Here is a 20,798-nt window from a genome sequence, read left to right on the forward strand (position 1 = left end):
TTATTAGATTTATAGAGGGATGCAGTAGTGGAAGAAGTATTAGACTAAACAGACTTTGCTAATATCAAAACAAATGTTAGCAACAAAATAAACTTGAAGTACTAAAGCGATAGATAGATAGATAGATAGATAGATAGATAGATAGATAGATAGATAGATAGATAGTATCCAGCAGTATAAAGTACACTTAGCCCCACATCAGCCCACAACATTATAATGCTGCTTTCACATTAATGCATCAGTGATAATAACCACAACCCAGTAATATCCTATATGGTGATAAAGACTGACGAGAGCCATTCTGCTGTGTAGTACTGTATTTCAAGTGTCTTTTGCTGACAGTACGTCCGTACTTTTACTTATCAAATAATTTGAATGGTGGCATTTTACTTTTAATTGAGTATTTTTCCACTGTGGTATTGGTATCACTCTTGGTATCAATATCTGAACGCGTCTTCCCGTTACCATGAATAAAAACCAGGAAAGTTGCCAGAGTCTGACTATCCAGCCACACACGCACTGTTGCGTGTTAATGTTGAACAGTTGTAACTTGAGTGAATAGGTGTTGATCACATGAGTCTTAGTCATTGATAGATTCATGCTCCGCAATGTCCTCTAGGTGTGGTGTGTTTCTTCAGATGAAACGAAAACGAAAATGACAGAGCATTTAAATAGCAGCTTCCTGGACTGAGCAGTCAGAGAGTCTAAGCAGCTGACGGAGACAACCAGCTGAGCGGTGTTGGTGCTGCAATAATAGCAAATAGGCCGGCTTCCTCTTCTTAATGTTCCTAGAAATAGTAATGTCAAGTGGATTTCAGTCTGGGTAAGTTCTTTTTTCACTTTCTTTTTTTTACGTTACTTTTGAGGTATAGAGGTACCTGGCTAAAAATATTAGGAAAAGTGAATAAAAATAGGACTTAGACAACGACCGAAACTGATGTCAATACTCGGTGCACAGTACGAAATGTGCAGAGCATGAGAACATATAGAACATGAGAAAATTAGACCGAATAAAATGCATGTACATGTACTAATTTGTTGCATAAGCACACGTTTAGCCTCGGGGTGTTTCAGATTTCGTGACAAAAGATATTTTGTGGTCAAAAGCCTTCATCCGATTTCTAGTGAAAAGAAACCTACACTCCCATGCCCAAGTTCTTCGAGTTTCCAGTAGAGGGCAGGCTTTTTGTAATTACAAGCCAAGGACGCTTTCAAAAAGCCTTGGAATAAAAAATGCATTGGGGTTAAAAGTGTCACACACTACTATTAAAGTCTCAGAATAGTTTAAATGTAGAGTGTGCCTACTGCTATGGACATTCAAGTACAGATCAAACCAAATGACACTTTTTCTTTTAAGAATAAATAGACAGGCAAACACAAGGGTTGCTTTGATTTCCTCAGATATTAACAGTGAGATCACCCCTCACACCCCTTGTCAGACTCCAACACTCCTGTGACCTTGCAAATCACAGTGCTTGATACTGAAAGTATAACCAGGAGTGAGATGTCACTCACTGCTACCTTATGCTGGCTGTTTTTATGAGCTTATATGCACAAATTACACATCTGTCAGATTCCTGTGTCATTGTGCTCAAATGTGTTGTTTTCACTCTAACTCTTTAATTTCTTGTCACTCAGAAACCAACCAACCAGCCTAAATTTCAACAACTAGGCTACCACATGCAAGACCATGGACAGACTGACTTTAAGAACTGGGAGAAGAGGACCTAATAATGGTAATTTTACAGTATGAGATGGCAAAAGTAAAAACCTGGGCACAAGGCTAGCAGGCAACGTTAATTTACAAAGTCTCATTGTATGAATGTGTTTTTTTTCTTTCCCCCAGGTAATAATACTGGCCAAAATGAGAATGGCAGAGGGAGGAGGCAAGGAGGTGCACCGGGAGACAGGGCGAGAGAACAAGAGGGCAGAAGAAGAGCAGAGCAAGAAAGAGAGGAGGCAGTCGGAGGAGTAGAGGTGCATGGGAGAGGCAGAGGAAGAGGAGGCAGAGCAGAGGTGGGCAGAGGAGGAGCAAGAGGGGCAGGACGAAGAGGCAGGGAGGGAACAGGTGGAGGAGGAGGAGAAGGGGTGCAATGGAGAGGCAGAGGAGGAGGAGCTGCAGATGCAGTGAGAGGGGACGAAAGAGATGCAGGAAGAGGTGGTAGACAGAGAGGAGGAGGGAGAGGGAGGGGTGGTTTTAGAGGGGAAGGTGCAGAGAGACAGAGAGATGGAGTAGGAAGAAATGGAGGGCCAGGTGCAAATGAAAGAGAGGAAGCAAGAAGGGGGATGGCCGAAATTGGTGTACGTAGAGGAGGACATAGTGTGGATAGAAGGGGAGGTCGAGGGGGTGAGAGAAGAGATGGACAAGCGTGGAATGGAGGAAGATCAAATTCTACAGGCAGAGCTGAGGGACCACAGGGCCGTCGCCTTGGCTATAAAATGCTAGAAGAACTCTCTGAAAAAGACCCGTCTGTGGTGGCCATCACCCTCTCCTCTCATCCTGGCCTACAAGATGTCCTTCGTGAGGCAAAAATGAGGCAGGACCTTGTCGAACTCCTCTGCTCAGTGCTGAGTAAAGCCTTCAAATCACGGACAGACAGAGGATTTCTGCAGCACCTGGCTAGCCTCATAAAAGATTCAGGGTTCTTTCGCACCAGCCTGCCCCACTATCTGGTGGGCATGGGGTCAGAGTTCAACCCTGTCCGCAGGGCACAGTATCCTCAGCATCTGGAAAACATCGTGGCTATTCTCTCAGAGGTAAATCGAGGAAGGAATTAAAGAATGAAACAATCACTTTGTAAATTCAGCTAAAGGATGATGAAGGAGTACAGGGAAAACACTACAAGATACAACAAGATTAATGCTCAAAAACATCACCTTTTTCTAGCTAATCCCACCCACTTCAAACCAATGAGAACAACACAGACGAAAACACAAACACAGAAATCTCTCATGTGAAATAACCAACAATTTTCAAACTAACAAACAAATTTTGTGTTCCTGTCAAACTCAATTGCTTAACAATCTGAATGAGAAAATCCATTTTCAGAGCCTTTAACAAACCTTGTTTCACTGCTTCTTAAAAACAGTTGGAAATATTATTTTAGCCTTATTGTGGTTCTTTCTGTTAACAGCTCTTAAATTCACAGATGAACTCATGTAGTTTAATAAATAACTTAACTTACTAACTAACTCTCAACATATGCTTATTAGGTGCTTAGCAACTTCCCTGCCAGCTCTGTTCGGGCAGTGACTTTGCTACTGACGCTGCTTCAAGCCTCCATCAACAGCCTGAGGGCATCAGGAGTGGACATTCAGCCTAAAATGGAAGAGTCTGTGGAGGGTCTTCAGGGCCTGGTCCAGCACCTCCAGGAAAGGTCCAGGGAGGGAACTCTGCGCTCTGACAGGGACACATATGCCCTCCTACCCACTGGTGGTGATAACCCAGGTAATGGCCATACCAGGTCTGAACAGGGCCTATATTTGTTTTTAAACATCTTGATTTGATACCTTGCCCTGAAACCAACACTCCACAACTAGTCAGAAAATCTTTTGGGATTGGAAAAAAATTCCACAAATCTGACTAAGTGACTGAACCCCCCATTGTTTCTTACACAGATGAAGAAGAGCAGCAAGATTTCAGGACCATACCCATCTACCCAACTCCAGAAGAGTTCCAGCAGGAGCACAGGCCTTTCCTTAGACCCAACCTCACCTCTCAGCGCTACGCAAACACTCACCTCTACCTTGACACACACTTCCGGCTGCTTAGAGAGGACTTTGTACGGCCCCTCCGCGAGGGGATCCAGCAATTGCTCTGGAACCAAATGGACATAGGAAGTAGCGATAAAACTCTGAAGATGAAGCGCTTTGATGATATCCATGTATATTTTGACACACAGCTGGTGGTACCCAAGTGCACGAACACCGGCCTTGCCTACATCGTCCAGTTTGACATTCAGCCACTTAAGGTTAGTCTTTGGATGGATTTTAAGATTAAGATTTACTTTATTAATCCCCATGGGGAAATTTGGAAATTCATTTTGATGTTTGTCATAGTCTCATGTTAAAAGGACTTTTGACTACCCAGTCAAATACATTCTAATATAATAATAAAATCACGTATTTATATTTCCTGCGTCTTTCCTACAGTTTGTGCGCTGGCAGAATTCCAAGAGGCTTCTCTACGGTTCCCTGGTCTGCCTTTCCTGTGATAATTTTGAGAGCTTCCTGTTTGCCACAGTGTCGGATCGAGATCCAGAAAATCTGCAAAAGGGACAAGTCCAGATTACCTTCACCGAAGAAAGCAGATATAAACTGGCCAGAATTCAGGTGGGGTAGTATGTTTTGTGAAACAGTTTTTTTAGAAGGACATAATGCATGCAGTTGCAGAAGGATACATGAGAATCAGACTTCAGCCACTTATTTACTAAATCTGTTAATGTAATGTCTTATGCAGCATACAGTGTGGTTTTATATGAAACAGATATACTATTTTTATTCTATTTAGGAGGAACCATGCACAATATCAAGCATAACTATTACAGTTTGATGTATTGTACCACACCTTGGCAGGTCAGAGTTAAAACATACAGTGACAGAACACCACTAAACAAACCCGACAAACAAGAACTGAACGAAACCCTCTTTATGCCACAGAGAGATCAATCATTCCTGATGGTAGAGACTACAGCCTACTTTGAGGCCTATCGGTATGTCCTCGAGGGCCTACAGGAACAGGAGGAGGACGACCTGCCCTTCCAGAGGTATGTCTGTATGTGTGGGTGTGTCTGTGTGTTTGTGTTCTGTGGAGCACTTTTAATGTCAAGGTCATTGTTAATATATGATACCACAGCACTTTCAGAATAAGTTCAGCTCTGACACTTTAAACTTGCATGACTAATTGTAACTAATTATATCGCCATGGTATTCCCAAAAAGCAATCACGCGTGGATGAGTTCAAAAGTTTTGTTACTGTCTGCACTCCCAGTGCCCTTCACAGATACCACAAAGTAATATCTTATATGAGACACTTTATTGGCCATCTGTTTCTCAGACTTTTCTCAAGTGACTTACTAACTGAAACAACATGAAACAGTGCTTCCCTCAGAACTCCAATATGGGAGTTATCAGTAACATAAAATCACTCATATATCAGAAACAGTTCTTCAGTCTATGTGTCTATTTTCGTGTTGTTGCTCTTGTTGTTGAATTTAACAGTGGGGACCGGGAGGGTATCGATTTTTACATCTGTTTAACATAAGGAAAATCCTGCATGCATCATTGTGGCTGCTGTTGTGCAGCGACTCACACTAATGATTATACAAACTGACTGTGATAAGCATTTCATACGTTTATTGCAATGGAAGCTTTTTACATCCTATTCATCATACCACCAGGTACATCGTGGAGTGCAACACAGATGTGCAACCCCCAGCTTATCTGCAAGGAGGAGATGTGTATGACCTGTCATCTATTGCTCACCCTGACCACAAGCACAGCGTGCAGCCCTTTCACAGCCTGGAAGCAGAGGCCTGGCCAAGTATGGAGGAGCTGGAGCTGGATGAGTCTCAGATGAGAGCCTTACAGCTGGCCCTCACAAGTGAGCTGGCCATTATACAGGGACCGCCTGGCACTGGTAAGAAATTGAAAAGCCATTGTTGGAAGGATGACTTTATTTATTTATTCATTTGTGAATGAAAGTGTAAGATTTATTTTACATATCTGTAAAATGGCAAAATACAAAGAATTGCAAGGTTAAAATCTCCTCCTAAATACCTTTGAATTAAGGTTCTCTGCTTCCCCAACTTTCTCAGGAAAAACCTACGTTGGCCTTAAGATTGCTCAGGCTCTGTTGACCAATCAGAGTCTCTGGAGAAATGAAACTAACAAAGCTCCAATACTGGTAGTGTGTTACACTAACCATGCCCTGGATCAGTTCCTTGAGGGTAAGCAGTGATAGTAGTTCATAATAATATCAGATATATTTTATATGGTGTTTGAGTGGTTTGGCAAATGATTTTAAAAACACTGAGGTCTCTTGTCAACAAATGGGGTGCATCTATTCCCAATACAAATAATAATTCTTGGCAGGTGCATTTGTTTATATGCTGAAATGTTCACTACTGGGCCACAAATACCTATTTCAAGGACAATGTGAGACGAATAAGCTTTCCGTTTTACAAGATGTGATGTGCATTTGCTTTGCCCCTCCATCTAAGGTATTCATAAATTTCTGGAAGACGGCATAGTGAGAGTAGGAGGCCGCAGCAACAGTGAGATCCTGAGGCGTTTCAATCTAAGGGAGCTGACCCACTCACATAACTTCAGACGTATGCTGCCGTCTCACCTGCGTGCTGCATATAATGAGGTGAGCTCGTGCTGCCTTACCTTCAGTGTGACTCTTATAACTTAACTTGACGTTTCAAGTTTGTCCACACTTGATTTCTCTCATGTATAAGAAAGTTTTAAGAATATATGAAAGGATATAGTGTGTTTAAATAATTCATAATTATTTAGCCTGTAACACTGTATTCAGTGTATTCAGTGTTTGTCATGTTGATGTTGGGTTCTGCACATTTTGTACCTCTTCTTTATGTCACACATTGATATGCTTGAAGCTCTCCACGTTGCAGTATATCACACGCACTCCCGTGTGATTTCTCCACCTAATCACCGTATTCATCAACTCTTCAACAGGTTTACAGGCAGCTGTGTCAGGAGGAGAGGGAGATCCAGAGTCACAGCGTGAAGCTGGAGTGTTCTCTGAAAGGAATCATGCGTGAAAGCATCTTACAGAAGTTCATTTCACTCAGACACTGGAACAGTCTGCACCTACCACCTGTGAGTGACACTGAATAAAAAAAAGAAAAATTTTATGTATATGTGTAAGCTGACAGAGTGAACAGTTAGTTATTTGTTTATGAAATGATTTGTGGATGCAGGATGCCGCTGAGAACTGGAATGAGAAGTCCAGTCTGATTATGGAGTGGCTGGGTTTGGGTTCCACTGTCTTCCTGCAGAGGGAGACAGAGAATGCAAATGGAGATGAAGGTAAGGTTTTAACTGTCAGTTGTGCTCTACTGAAACAGTGTAAGAGGATCTGATAATTGGTTTCTATTCAGTGTCTTAACAGCATCTCAAACTTTTAACTGTATTGGTCAGAACACTCAAGTCCCACCTTTAGATTTTCTAAGCAAGCAAATGAAAACCAGTTTTGCACTATTCTCAGTCGTTCATATCCACGTGTTCATTCTACAGCAGTTAAAACAGAACTGTAATGTCAATACAATAATGATTTACTGTCTGTCCCCTCACTCACTCCCTGTGCCATCTTTGTGCATTTAAAGTTTTCTTTTACTGCGTACTATTCTCCATGCATCTTTATAAGTTGTTGTTGAAAACTAAAGTTCTGTACATTTATTGTTTGGGGTGAATGAACTCATACTGATTCTGATTACAATGTGTTAGATGTAGCAGAGGAGGAAGCAATGGACTTAGAAGAGGAGGACCTCATTGACATTGCAGAGGAGGCAGATCTGATCCAGGCAGAGCGGTTTATTGAAGACAACATTAATTCCAGAGGTGGTAGAAATGGAGGAAAGAGGAGAGACATCAAGGAGGTTGTCAAAGAAGTGGAAGAACTGATGCTGGCCATGACCCTGGATAAAGCTGAAATACAGGCTGAGCAGAGTGAGGAAGGATGGGAGGTAAAATTAAGACATTGTAAAGAGTTTAACATTTCACAAGTTTAACATTTTAGTTCAGTCAGACAAACTGATTGAGTCCACTTTAATTTAGAACAATGCTAGAGTGGTCTGAGTGGAGTAGATGTATGAACGTGCTTTCTTTGCACATTACTGCCCCCATTTGTCGATCAGTGGTACAGCCTAAAGCCATTGGCAGGACTGTGACTCGTGTCTCCTGCTTGTACATATGCATGCTTGTGTAGGGCCCCATTCAAAATCACATTGCTCCATAACATTACTAGTGGTCAGGTACTCCACAGGATACCTGCAAAGGTTTAATTACTTGCTTAACTTGCTACTTCACCAACAAAAACATCTGTTACCTTTAATCTGAAACATACTAAGAGAGTGGACCTATCCTGTTTTGATTGAACAGCATTTAGTGACTTAATGAACTGAGAGTCTAAAGTTCAAAGTCTGACCTGTCCTGATCTATACAGATGCAACGAAGTCAGAAGAAAAAGATGAAGTACAAAATCAGAAAAGAGCTGGGGAAGAGTTCAACTATGACTGAAGAAGAAGCTGATAACGTCTTTGATGTGTGGACCCTGAGTCGGACAGACAGATGGAGACTCTATCGGTAGGTTTACGTCTGTGTTTCACTTTTCTTTCCTTCATTCACTATGTGATTCTTCTTTCAGCTCTCCCTTTCCATCACTTCTCCTAGTACCTTTCTTACATTTCTCTCCTCCTTCACTCCTCCTTCATTTTTCTACCTTCACTCCTCTCATCCCCCAAGCAACCTCAGTCTGGTAGAGGTAGTCTATTCCCAATGTGTATAATTAAGTCCACTAATCACCAGGAAAATGTATCCCAGAGGATCTTCTCACCTCAGAAAGCCAAGACATAACTTTTATCACTGTGAAAACAGGACCATAAGGACTCGTGTTTACATAGTCTTAATTATCATTTAAACTAACAAATAGAGGAATTTCCTTCCAAGACAGATATAATATGTCTTGCTGTAATTGTTTAGCTACACTAAGGGTAATATCAAGCACCAGATAGCTTGTTTTCTGTTTTTTTTTTTTAGTATACCTCCAATTGCAGAGCAAAAATAATGAGAGTCTTCAGGGCTTCATATTATTGAGTCAGTTGTCACCGTGTTTTACTATTATTAATTTACTCTGTGTTTGCAGGTTGTGGGTGTCACAATACAGGGTAGAGCTTCGCACCAGAGCCCTAGAGACTGAACATGCGTATCAGAACGCAGTGGATAGACTGGCTGATGTAAAACGACGTGAGAGCCTCTGTCTGCTTCAGAAAGCCACGGTACAGTATAACTGAAGTAGTGAACAGGAAGAATAGTGTTTTTTTTTAATGATCCTACAGAAGATCCTTGTTATGTCAAATATTATGGCAGAAAAATGTATCTAATTTAAAGGAAGGTGAAATATGCTTGAGTTGTAGAATTTTTATGTGATATAATACATTGTTGTATTATCAGATACCAAGAAGCAAGTTAACAGATGAACACTGACAGCTAGGATTGTGTGTAAATAACAGATATCTTGTCCATCAGGTTATTGGCATGACAACAACAGGAGCAGCCAAGTTCCGCACAGCTCTGCAGGAAGTGCGTCCACGCCTGGTGATTGTAGAAGAGGCTGCAGAGGTTCTCGAGGCCCACACCATCACCACGCTGAGCCAAGCATGCCAGCACCTCATCCTCATCGGAGACCACCAACAGGTAAGAGCTCACACAGACAGATAGGGCAGTGTTACCTAAACTCCTGGTGAGCCTCAATCTTATTAAACTCTGTGTGACTATTTGTGTGCCAGTGTATTTGAATAGGCCATCATCCTCTATCCATGCCTAGGTAAAAATCTGAAGGACAACCTGTCAGAAAGAATTTTGCATATTTGTGTGGTTGTCAGTATGTTTCTGTGTGTTGCCTTGAGGGAAATGGATGCTTGACAAAAAAAAAAGAAAAATATCCTATGCCAGACATTACAAGAGAAGAGTGAGGAGTGATATGCTCGACATCAGTAGACTATTACAGCAACTTGTCAGGGCCTGCCAAGGACATATGGCCAGGCAGCCTGTCTAGCAATCTGCAGTATGCGATCACAACTACACACAGTTCTATCACACATCTCAATATTCTGTCCTGGTCTCTTCTTGTTGTGTAACTTCTATCTCCTCTTCTCCTAATATTTGCTCAGTGTACTCTGTTTATGCATGGATTTATGCATGTATTTGACTCTACTAACAAACCTGACTTCTTTACAGTTGTACTGAAAGTTCGGCAAGCATAAGAATGGAATTTAAAATTGAGTTTGACTTGATAATTCCTTTTATTGTAACTCGGGCTCAGAAATCAATGGCCATTTTTATACTGATACATTAGATTAATATGAAAGTAATTTACCACTGTGCTTGAGGCTCCTTTCACTTTTTTCATACAAGTTGGCCCAACTTAATATGCCAGATACATGCTAACTGAAAGTACAAAATAAATAAATCAATATTAAAGTATCTCTGATTTATCAATTGACACTAAAAATATGGGTTAGTTTGTTTTGGTTTTTTTTCATAGGTTTAAAGCCATTTGATAGTATATGTTTTGTCTCTATGAACAAGTGTTCAGAGTTTTGTTTTTGTGGAACCCAGACGTGTGTGCATGTAATGGAGGAGGATGGATCACACTTTCCGAGTAAAATAAGCTTTGGCATTCTTGTGCTGTTCATTAATCACAAGTTTGGTGGTGAATCGAGCAGAACACAATGCTTCACATTTATATTAGAATTTGTCTTGCCTCCCCCACACCCTTCCCACATACATGCACAATCACACTCTGTCCTCTAGCTAAATTAGGTTTGCACACAGACACTTATACACACAAACCCACACACAAACAGGAAAAACAGCAAAATAAATAAATAAAATAAAATAGCAGGACAGCAAAAGAAAGTTAGAGTTCATTTGCATATATTCTATATTCCCATCCAGTCACCCTAAAACAGAAACCCATAACAGAATATTGTTTATCCTTCTAGGCTTGCTACTGTATAGAGATAGTTGCCTCCACCTGTATCTTGGAACTGTGTAATAAGTGTTCTCAAGCATTTACATAGCTGCAAATGATCTGGCCACTCTAAGCATGTGACCGTGAAAGTCATGACTCTGTTCTTCATTTACATGGTTGTGATCTTGAACTCTTTAATGCACTTAAATATGCAAATCCAGTTCAGGAAACTTTCCAAGTTAAATTAATCACCACTGTATGGAAGAAGGCAAAGCTGGAATTAAGAAAATGTCAAGTTTCAGGTACACAAATGCATATGTTTGTTTTCTAAAGATTAAAAACAGGTTTCAAAAGATGATAAAACTTGCGTGAAAATGCCATAGTGATCATAAAAGAATATTTCTAGCCCTAAAAACCTCTCCATGAGGCCACAAGACGAACACATGTTCTGAGTTTGTACCAAAAATAAAAACTAAGCCATCAATTTTTATGGTTCTTAAACAATCATTTGTGAAAACCAAAGTGTTCAGAGCATATACAAAACATATGATTTCTCCTTTAGCTGCACCCCAGCGCCACAGTTTATGAACTTGCTAAGAACTTCAACCTGGAGGTGTCCATGTTCGAAAGGCTGGTGAAGGTGGGAGTCCCTTTTGTCAGGCTCAACTACCAGGTTTGTGTTTCTATATCTTTTAACTTGCTCAGCTTATTGCAGAATGTAACACTAGATGATGCAATTAAAGACAACTTGAATGTGTTACACATTAGACTTGAATTGGCATGTTTGTGGTTATGCTTGTAGGTGCATGTATGCCTCTGTATCTTTATGTGATTGTCCATGTTTATCTGTGTTTGTGTTTTTGTTTGTTCGTCAGCATCGTATGAGGCCAGAAATTGCCCGTCTTCTGACCCCACACATCTACTCAGAGCTGGAAAACCATCCCTCTGTGTTGGACTATGACAACATCAAGGTGTGTATTGTATTTGCTCTCCTGCTGCGTCTCCAATCTGCTTGTTTTTCTTAGCAGTGGATATCTGTTTACTTGCCTGCATGGATAAAATAAAAAAGCATCTGCATAGCCTCTCAGACAAAGATGGGCAGTGTATATATGATTAAGAAAATGGAATTCAAAAGAATATGATAAATGTCAAAGAATAACCTACAATATGTTTTTATGAAATTCCGTCTTACAGGGCCTCAATACCAATTTATTCTTCGTGGAGCACAGCTACCCAGAAGAGGAGATCAAAGATGGGAGAAGCCATCAGAACCGACACGAGGCCATGTTTGTAGTCGCTCTCTGCCGCTATCTTCTCTTTCAGGACTACAAACCAGAGCAGATTACCATCCTTACGACCTATACCGGCCAGCTCCACTGCTTGCGCAGACTTATGCCAGCCAGCCAGTTCTCAGGCGTCAAAGTGCATGTAGTAGACAAGTACCAGGGAGAAGAGAATGACATTGTCTTGTTGTCTCTGGTCCGCAGCAACATGCAGGGTAAGGTTGGCTTTTTGAGCATCCCCAATCGCGTCTGTGTGGCTTTGTCTCGAGCCAAGAAAGGTCTCTACTGTATTTGCAACAGTGCAATACTGGGACAAGTCAAACTGTGGAGCAACATCTTCCACACTCTGAAGGAGAACAACCAGGCTGGGAAGGCTCTGAACCTGTGCTGTCAGAATCATCCAAATCGACAGATAAAAGCGTCTCAAGCAGAAGACTTCAAACACGCCCCAGAGGGGGGCTGCACTCAGCCTTGCCAGTTCCGTTTAGATTGTGGCCATGTTTGTGCAAGTGTCTGCCACCCCTACGACCCTGAGCACAAGAAGTACAAGTGTCGCAAGGAGTGCCAGAAGATTTTATGTGATCAAGGACACAGGTGCACACTTATGTGTCATAAAGCATGCCCAAAGAAATGTCCAGTGAAGGTTGAGAAGATCATACCACAGTGTAAACACACACAGATGGTTCCTTGCCACCAGGACCCGAAGACATTTGTATGCCAGGAGCCTTGCCAGAAAATGCTCTGCTGTGGACATCCATGTGATTCGGCCTGCGGGGAACTATGCACTAGTAAGTGCAAGGTGTTGGTCACCTTAAAGCTAAAGTGCGGCCACAGCCAGCAGAATGCTTGCTTTTATAAAACACAGATAAAGGAGCCTGAATGTAGGACCCCATGTGGGCATCAGCTAAAATGTGGCCACACTTGCCGTGGTAACTGTGGGAGGTGTTATCAGGGACGCTTCCATTTGCCATGTTTTCACCCATGTGAGCGTACCCTGATTTGCTCTCACAAGTGCAGGGAGCCTTGCACTCGTGATTGCCCCCCCTGTCAGAGACCATGTGAGAACTGCTGCGTCCACAGTCAATGTATGAGGCCATGTGGGCAGCCCTGTGTTCCATGCATTGAGCCGTGTGCCTGGCAGTGCCCTCACCAAAGATGCAGTAAGCTTTGCCATGAGCCATGCGATCGTCCACCATGCACCCGACCCTGTGATAAGGTCCTGGATTGCGGCCACCCGTGCATAGGTCTGTGTGGAGACAAATGTCCAAGCAAATGTCGCATCTGTGATCACAGTGAGGTCACAGAGATTTTCTTCGGAACTGAGGATGACCCTGAGGCTAACTTCATTCAGCTAGAGGACTGTGGACACATCATTGAATGCACAGCCATGGACAAGTACATGGGGATGGATGACAATCAGCAATCAAATGAAGAAGAGGTGGCCATAAGACTAAAAGAATGCCCCAAGTGCAAAACACCTATCCGGAAGAATCTGCGGTATGGATCTCACATCAACCGCAGTCTGGCCGAGATAGAGATGGTAAAGGTGAAGATAAATGGAAATCAGGCAGATATTAAAGAGCACAGGAATGCTCTTCAACAACAGTGGACGGAAAACCTTGACATCCATGAAATGCATAAGCAAAGGGAATATATGGCCATCAAAGACAAGCTAGGAGAGCGCTTTCTCACAGCAAATGACCTGTGGATCCTGGAAAACAAGATGAATTTCCTAATAAGAGTTGCAAAGCTTCAAAAGATTGAGAGGGAAAACATGTCATTCATGCACAGTTACAGGTTTAAGAAGAGTGTTGCAGAGTTTGTGTGCTGGCTCAATGACTACCAGCAAAAATTCACAGACCAACAGGTCTTTGATTTGCAGAGACAGTTTCGGAGGCTCACCTTCCTCACTGAACTCATCGTCCATTGTCATAAGGCAGACAAGAATGGACAAAGCAATAAAGTTCAATCTGAGGTACAATCCATAAACGAAGTTTTGGAAAAGTCTGGCCAATTCACTGAGCAAGATGAACAAAGAGTGAAAGAAACCATGAAGGAGCTGAACAAAAAGGTTCCACTCACAGGCTTGGGGATCAGTGAGGAGGAGCGAAAGATGATCGTCTCAGCTATAAAAATGCCTCAAGGACACTGGCACAAATGTCCTAATGGCCATGTCTATGTAATAACAGAGTGTGGAGGGGCTATGGAAAGACGAAAGTGCCCTGATTGTGATGCTACTATTGGTGGGAGCCAGCACAGACTAGAAAGTGGCAACCAAGTCGCCTCAGAGATGGATGGGGCACAGCATCCTGCTTGGTCTGAAGCTAACAACCTTCTGAATTTTGATCAGTTTGACTTCTGAAAGCCACATTGGAGAAGTCTGTGGCTGTGTAGTTTCAACCCCAACTGTTGGTTGCAAAACCCATGAGAGGCAACCAGTTATGGTTTTACTGTAATAACCACTTTAATACATGCTGGACATTGTAAATAAAAGGAGACAGTGTAGCTGTCTATTTCACTTTGAGGCAATCAAGTCTCCTGAGAGACAGATGGACAGAGTATTCTGTTTGAGACGAGAATCTTCTTGCATGAAATTGACTTTTCAATGTAAAAGCAATACTAGTACTTTTTATTACTTTTTATCTGCAAATATCCAATTTACTTTCTATCATGAATTTATGTCACACTGTTGTAACTTCTAGTTAATGGAAGTTTTAACATTTGCTGTTCGAGGCTCGGTGGGTGGTTGTTTTGTTTTAAAAATTGCTTTGCGGTAGAAACCATGTATCAAGGATCAGCCGCAAGTCACAGAGTAAGTGATAGATGATAGTATTTAAAGCTGGACCTACTAACTGTAACCCTTTGAAGTGTTCAAGACTCCCTGTGTAAGTAACAGCTGTCCTGTACCTTAACAATAGATGGCAGTAAAACACTGTAAAAGAACATACAGAGAAATTACTTGATTTTTATCTTGCTTGCAAGTTGCTCATATGAAATAAAAATGTCTGGACATATAAACTCATTCTTCTCTTCATTTTATGCACACATGCCTTCTAACAACATGTTTCTAAAAATATAATTGGGCTATACTTTGTGTTGTTTTGGTTTTTTTTTAATACAGGTCTTCATATGCTGAGAGCACTAAGCTCAGAAGACGTGATTAATGTGTAAACCTGTTATACTGCTACAAGACATGCATATGTAGAAAAGCAAATTTAGACACATGGACATAAACTCAGTATAAGGGAATAATCAATATTTGTAAATCATTTTTAGAGACTTCCTCCTCACCATTACAGCAAATATGAATTCTCTCTCTAACTCTCTCTGTCTCTAGCTTACACACACACTGAACTGGTACCAGTAAGAGTTAATCATTTGTGTCTCTAACAGGACATCATTGGCAGTGAAGCCCAAGGAACAGCCCTGAAATAGCTACAATTCCTCTTCACTACTGTACAAGACTCATAGTCGCTGAGTTTCATTTTGGCATTTTGTAACAGCTTGCATCACTTTATTACATGATGAATGTGTCCCTGTCACAAAACCAGCTCCAATGCAAACTGTGCTGTCTGCAGGGGGAAGAAAGAACAACAAAAATGTGCTGTCATGACAAGGTTAAAATTGAGCAAACTTTAAAAGGGTGCCACTCTTTCAGTATTTATAGGATTCAAGTGCTGGGGTTGAGAGAGAGCTGGACAAAAAGAGGCACTGCAGAAAAATGGTAATATCCTACAGGGTGGACTGTCTCATCTATCATGTCAGGTGGTCTTAAAATATGTTATCCTCAGAGTTTCAGCCTGCACCAACAAAAAAAAAATAAATTACCAAGTAACCACCAGCAAGACAAATGAAATCGGTCACCATTTCTTGATAGCAGAGCATGAATAGTGTCCTGTTCGCACAATTAAATTGATTGAATTGAATGCTATAAGCTGTCTTTGCCGGTATATTTTGACTTACCTATATCTGTTCTGTCAGATCTTTCTGATGGGTTAATCACACTAGTTATGCTGTATACGTGTGAAGGATGGGAGTCTGAAAAAATTCTGGGGTTTCAGAAGTATACTGTAAAGCCTAAGTACTCAGTAGACAGACACTGTTGCAGATCCCAACCAAAACACAAAATTTTAAAGTTGGAGTAAGCAATTCTGAAGAGAAACTGTTGACATTTGAATTCAGCAGATCAGAAAAGAAATGATCACTGATTGGCTGGAACAGTCAAAGTCACTTCGTTTGCTTCCCAAATTCTAGAGCTAGGCCTGTGCAGGAACGCTGGATTTTTTTGGGGGGGGTGGGGTGGGGGCACACAGACACACAGCTAGCAGAACAAAACAGAACAGACAGCTAGCCGACCTTGAACAGATATTCACTGAATCTGACAAAAAGCATATTGGGTTAGAATCACTCTACCCACCTTAAATGCAGCCTCAGTGACACATCAGCATCACGTCACCTCACTTATTTCCCCTTTCAACCATTTGTAATACTATTAGCAAGCTCATTGTCAGAAAGCGTATTGAAAAAGTGATTGGCACGTTCCAAACTAGCCTATGCAGTGAAGAAAAAAAAGACCAGTAGACTGAAAAATGTGTATTCAATGTGCCCATTTTGAAAATAATTCCCACAACACAAAGGTAAGAACGCTCCAGGAAGGAGATAGCAGAGTCTCAGATGAGACACAGTGCTTGGTGGTCATGGTGGCAACTGGACAGTTAAGGTTGGGAGCCATCCTACAACCTCGCTAGGATGCCAATGGGCAGGTATCAAGGAGAAACAGGCCAGCAGGATGGTGGGCATGTGGCATCAAGGAGAATGTATGATATCCTACACAGCCCAGCAAATCGCCACATCTAGGTGAGGAGTGATTCTCCATGCCCTCTGATGACATGCTGGATCAAAAAAGAAAAAAACTGAAATGACAAACAGGCTCTTGAATACTTGAATAAGCAAAGAATCTCTAAGGTCACTGGTAGACATGAAGGCTTGGATAGGAATCACAGGGTCTTCAGTCTTTGCCATGCAGCTGAGTGCAGCCCCCCTCATGATAGTTTGAATGTATACATGTAAGCATAATGAGTAATAGGGAAAAGTAATTGCCAAAGTACCATTTGTTCCATTCCATTTGTTATTGGAGTTGAATAAACCAAATGTTAAAGGCAAATTAGGTGTCTTAAAGAATGCCTGCCAGATGACAATCATTTCTGAATTGTGCTTTTTGTTTGTATTTCATAGATGGGATACAAACAAAATGCACAATTCAAAAATGATAACACAGTGTCATCTGGCATATATATATATACACACACATATATGTGTGTGTGTGGGGCCATGGTCTTGAATCAATAAAATCTGAATCTGAAATTTAGACTTTCGGTGTTTTTATTTTTAGCTTTTTAGGTTTTGACAGTACCGGAGGTGAACTCTTTGCATTTCAAATGCAGCCAGAGAAAAAAAAAAGTATTACTCATACACCAAGGTCTATATTCATAGAACGAACTGTTGGTATTATGTTGGCTGCAAGGGAAATGGGTTTGTATTATCAGAAAATTGCTCATTAATGTTCCCTTGGAGGCATTTCATCAGTAAAGCTGGCTGAGGTCTAAAGTTTCTACATGGCACAGGATGCTCTCCGAGATAGAAACTGTGTGTGATGCAATGTCATAGACAGAACAAACAACAACCCAGTTCTTTTAGCAAAAGATTTAAAGCACTATCATGTGTTACCTTTAAGCCTCCTCATGTGCAGTGAACCACGTCTCTGAGTTAAATAATATATTAGTGGTTGTTTACATGGTTGTGCTCCGGAGAAGTTGTTTTTAAACTTTTTTTTTTTTTTTTTTTACAGCACTGCATAATTGCAACATATTTCAACAACATATGCAAGTTATTACACACATCTTACAAATGCAGAGATGTAATTATCCAGTCATTTTCTTCCTGTCATCACGGTAAAAAAGTATTATGTAATGATAATGTTGTGTGATTGCACTTTCCTGTATCTCCACACCTTATGAAAAAAAGTCAATTTTTTCATAAGGTGTGATTTTTTTTTCATCATATGCACTTTGAAGTCTGCTCAGTCACATTCCACTTTAATTTATTTTTGCCTTGTGTGGAAGGTCATAATCCTCAAAGGCCTGAGTCCTCCTGGAACTCTTTTTAAGGCTGCTCCCACTCCTGGCAGTAGAAGTTTGCTTAACACAAGTTGTTATGAAATAAAGGACAGCCATTGCAATTTCATTAAATGTCACTTTAAGTATCTTTTTTCTCAGCTGCCCCACTGGCCTTAATTTCCTCCAAATTTGTCAGCAACCTCAAGTGTGAGTTTCTGACCGAGTGGATCACCAGGTCTTTTCTCCCTCTTGTCGACAGTGGCAGGCTCACTTAGCCTCAACTGGCCTTCTGTCCCTGGCCACTATTCCCACGGATGCTTTGGGCTCTGTTAACATGCTGTTCATATCCCACTGGATTTGACTGATCCCTATCTACTGGACCGGAGAGACAGAGAAAACCACACAAAGAGACAGATAGGCAGAAACTAATGCACACACACACATTCACATAGAACAAGAAAGAGACAAAGATAACATCAAGAGAGAAACAGCCAGATTGGATGGGAAGGGGATGTACTGGAGTGATTACTGATCTGCTTTCAGTCCACCAGAGACGCTATGTAGGGTATGGGGAAGAAGAGAAAGAGAGAGAAAGACAGAGAGAGAGAGAGAGAGAGAGAGAGAGAAATGATATGGAGGAAGAATGGGCCCAGTTTGATATGAAGTGAATGGAATACTTTGACTGATCTTCCTCTCCACTGGACCAGTGAATGATAGGGAGAGAGGTATGCAGACAGACAGGAAGAAAAATCAAGATAAAAGGTGGGAAAAAAATAAAGACAAAGGCTTATGGCAGAAGAGAAAGAAAATGTGAATAGATGTTAAAAGGAACTAAAAACCAAAAACAAAGAATGAAAGTGAGGCTTACCTTTCATATCCAGGTTGTCAGATTGAGCTCTGCATTGTCAAACTTGGCTTCATACTTTGTCAGCCTGAGCTATATTTAAAAAAGTGATGCCACAAGGAAGAACATTTTCACAATGGAAGAGTGTTATTCTCCGTTGCTTGTCATTTTTATTAAGTCAATATCAGCTTGTAGTCACATTTTGGTACATACATTGTCTTATATCTAACACCATAGAAAGACACTGTGTATTCTATGATTCAGTGGTGTTTTCTAATGGTTCGTCATGTACAGCCAGTAATTCTAATTCAGACTTCAACACAGGTACCACATCTGCTACTGAAAATCTGGAATGAATCTGGTCTAATATCTAACACAGCTTTGTTCATCCCTGTAAGAGCAATTGTATGCAGTAACTCACCATCCAGTTCAGATACAGACACAACAGAAACAGATACGGAGTGGCACTTGCATCAATCCTAGATTGTACAGAAGCAATGGGTAATTGACTTAATGGCTGGACCTAAAATGTTTTAGTAATTATGATTCATTTTAGCCAGAAATTCTGATATTAAAGGAAAAATAATTTCCAAAAAAATCAGAAAAATTACATTTTTTGGTGCTCTTTTAATAGTTTTTCTTTTTGGACTCCTAAACACGGCTACCTTTCAATCTGCACCACAATCAGGAAATGACATGTACTTTATGAAACTCAGTTAGAAATAAGCAAGAAGCCAGGGAGAGATTTAGAGGTTTTGAGTCTGGTAATATGTCTGACATACAACCTGTGGTTTTAATTGGTGCTTAATTGTAGCATGGGCAGTACATTAATAACTTATTACCTTGGTCCTCTCTTGAGATACAAGCCAGGCAGCTTCTCACAGGGCATGTGTCATCACATCAAAACTTTGATTAAGGCAGTGGGAAAAGCACAGGCCCTGATCACATTTTTGTTTAGCTTCCAGGCTGATTTAAATGTAAATTCGTTTTTATTTCAGCTCCTCCCATCTTGACAGTGTCTTGGTATGGGAGCAGGGAGAAAGTCGAAGGGAAGAGGGCGATTCTGCCCAGGTAAGCATATTTAGTTTGTGAGCCTTTGATTCTAAACTAATTTGAATAACTGTGTGAAAGCCAATTTGGTTTAATTGAGCTCTGCTCTTCTGAACACCTGCAACTAGATTAGTGAGTGACATTAAGTTGTTTTGCTGCATTGGGCCTCCAAGTGCTGCTTCAACTGCTTCATAACTCTGGATTTACCTCCAAATTTTTAATACAACACCATATGCCATGTGCAGTGCAGAATATGAAATAAGCTTGGCTTGGTGTTTCACAGAGCTGTAGAGAAAAATGTCCAGGAAAGGGAAAATAATACCTGGGCTTATCCATCCTACTCTCCTATGTGTGAGTACTGTGACAAAGGCGGTTTATTACCATTACCATCAGTGTATGATTATCAATATGTCTTAGGGCATCTTACCATCGACCAAAGCCCCAACAAGCCATAATAGGCCTAAAACAAACTATGTTTCTGCTCCATCGACGGAAAACATTAAGCAAAGATGCACATCCCCTTGGCGCCTCCCCAGCACAGCCGAATCTGCCTTGAGAAGTTGAATGGGTATTTGTGTTAGCAGGGACCTGCACGCACTCTGTCTTGGCCTCTGTCAGCTTTTTGTACGCCTGTGTGGCTTTATAATTTGTGCACTGCCAAACTCATTGATCCACTCCCGTTCAGAGCCACAGTATTACTGAGCCCTCAGATTTTTACTGCCCTCCGTTGAAATGGTCATTGTCAGTACCTCTTTATGCCAGAATTAATGGAACATGGGACCGACGGG

The 20,798-nt window shown here is 41.2% G+C and overlaps 1 protein-coding gene across 1 annotated transcript; it reads left to right on the plus strand.

Annotated features, from left to right (window-relative positions):
- Positions 1–689: 689 nt before the first annotated feature.
- Positions 690–15,012, plus strand: znfx1 (zinc finger, NFX1-type containing 1). Its single transcript, XM_041034212.1, has 19 exons — positions 690–823; positions 1,639–1,736; positions 1,847–2,757; positions 3,214–3,448; positions 3,619–3,971; positions 4,153–4,332; positions 4,660–4,766; positions 5,400–5,638; positions 5,817–5,948; positions 6,222–6,370; positions 6,700–6,843; positions 6,945–7,053; positions 7,471–7,709; positions 8,189–8,328; positions 8,888–9,020; positions 9,271–9,438; positions 11,280–11,390; positions 11,593–11,688; positions 11,912–15,012. The coding sequence occupies exons 2-19, from the start codon at positions 1,691–1,693 to the stop codon at positions 14,360–14,362; spliced, it is 5,943 nt and encodes a 1,980-aa protein (XP_040890146.1). The 5' UTR covers positions 690–823; positions 1,639–1,690; the 3' UTR covers positions 14,363–15,012.
- The last annotated feature ends 5,786 nt before the right edge of the window (positions 15,013–20,798 follow it).

This window comes from Toxotes jaculatrix, chromosome 3 (assembly GCF_017976425.1).
Source record: "Toxotes jaculatrix isolate fToxJac2 chromosome 3, fToxJac2.pri, whole genome shotgun sequence".
NCBI classification, from domain to species: Eukaryota; Metazoa; Chordata; class Actinopteri; family Toxotidae; genus Toxotes; species Toxotes jaculatrix.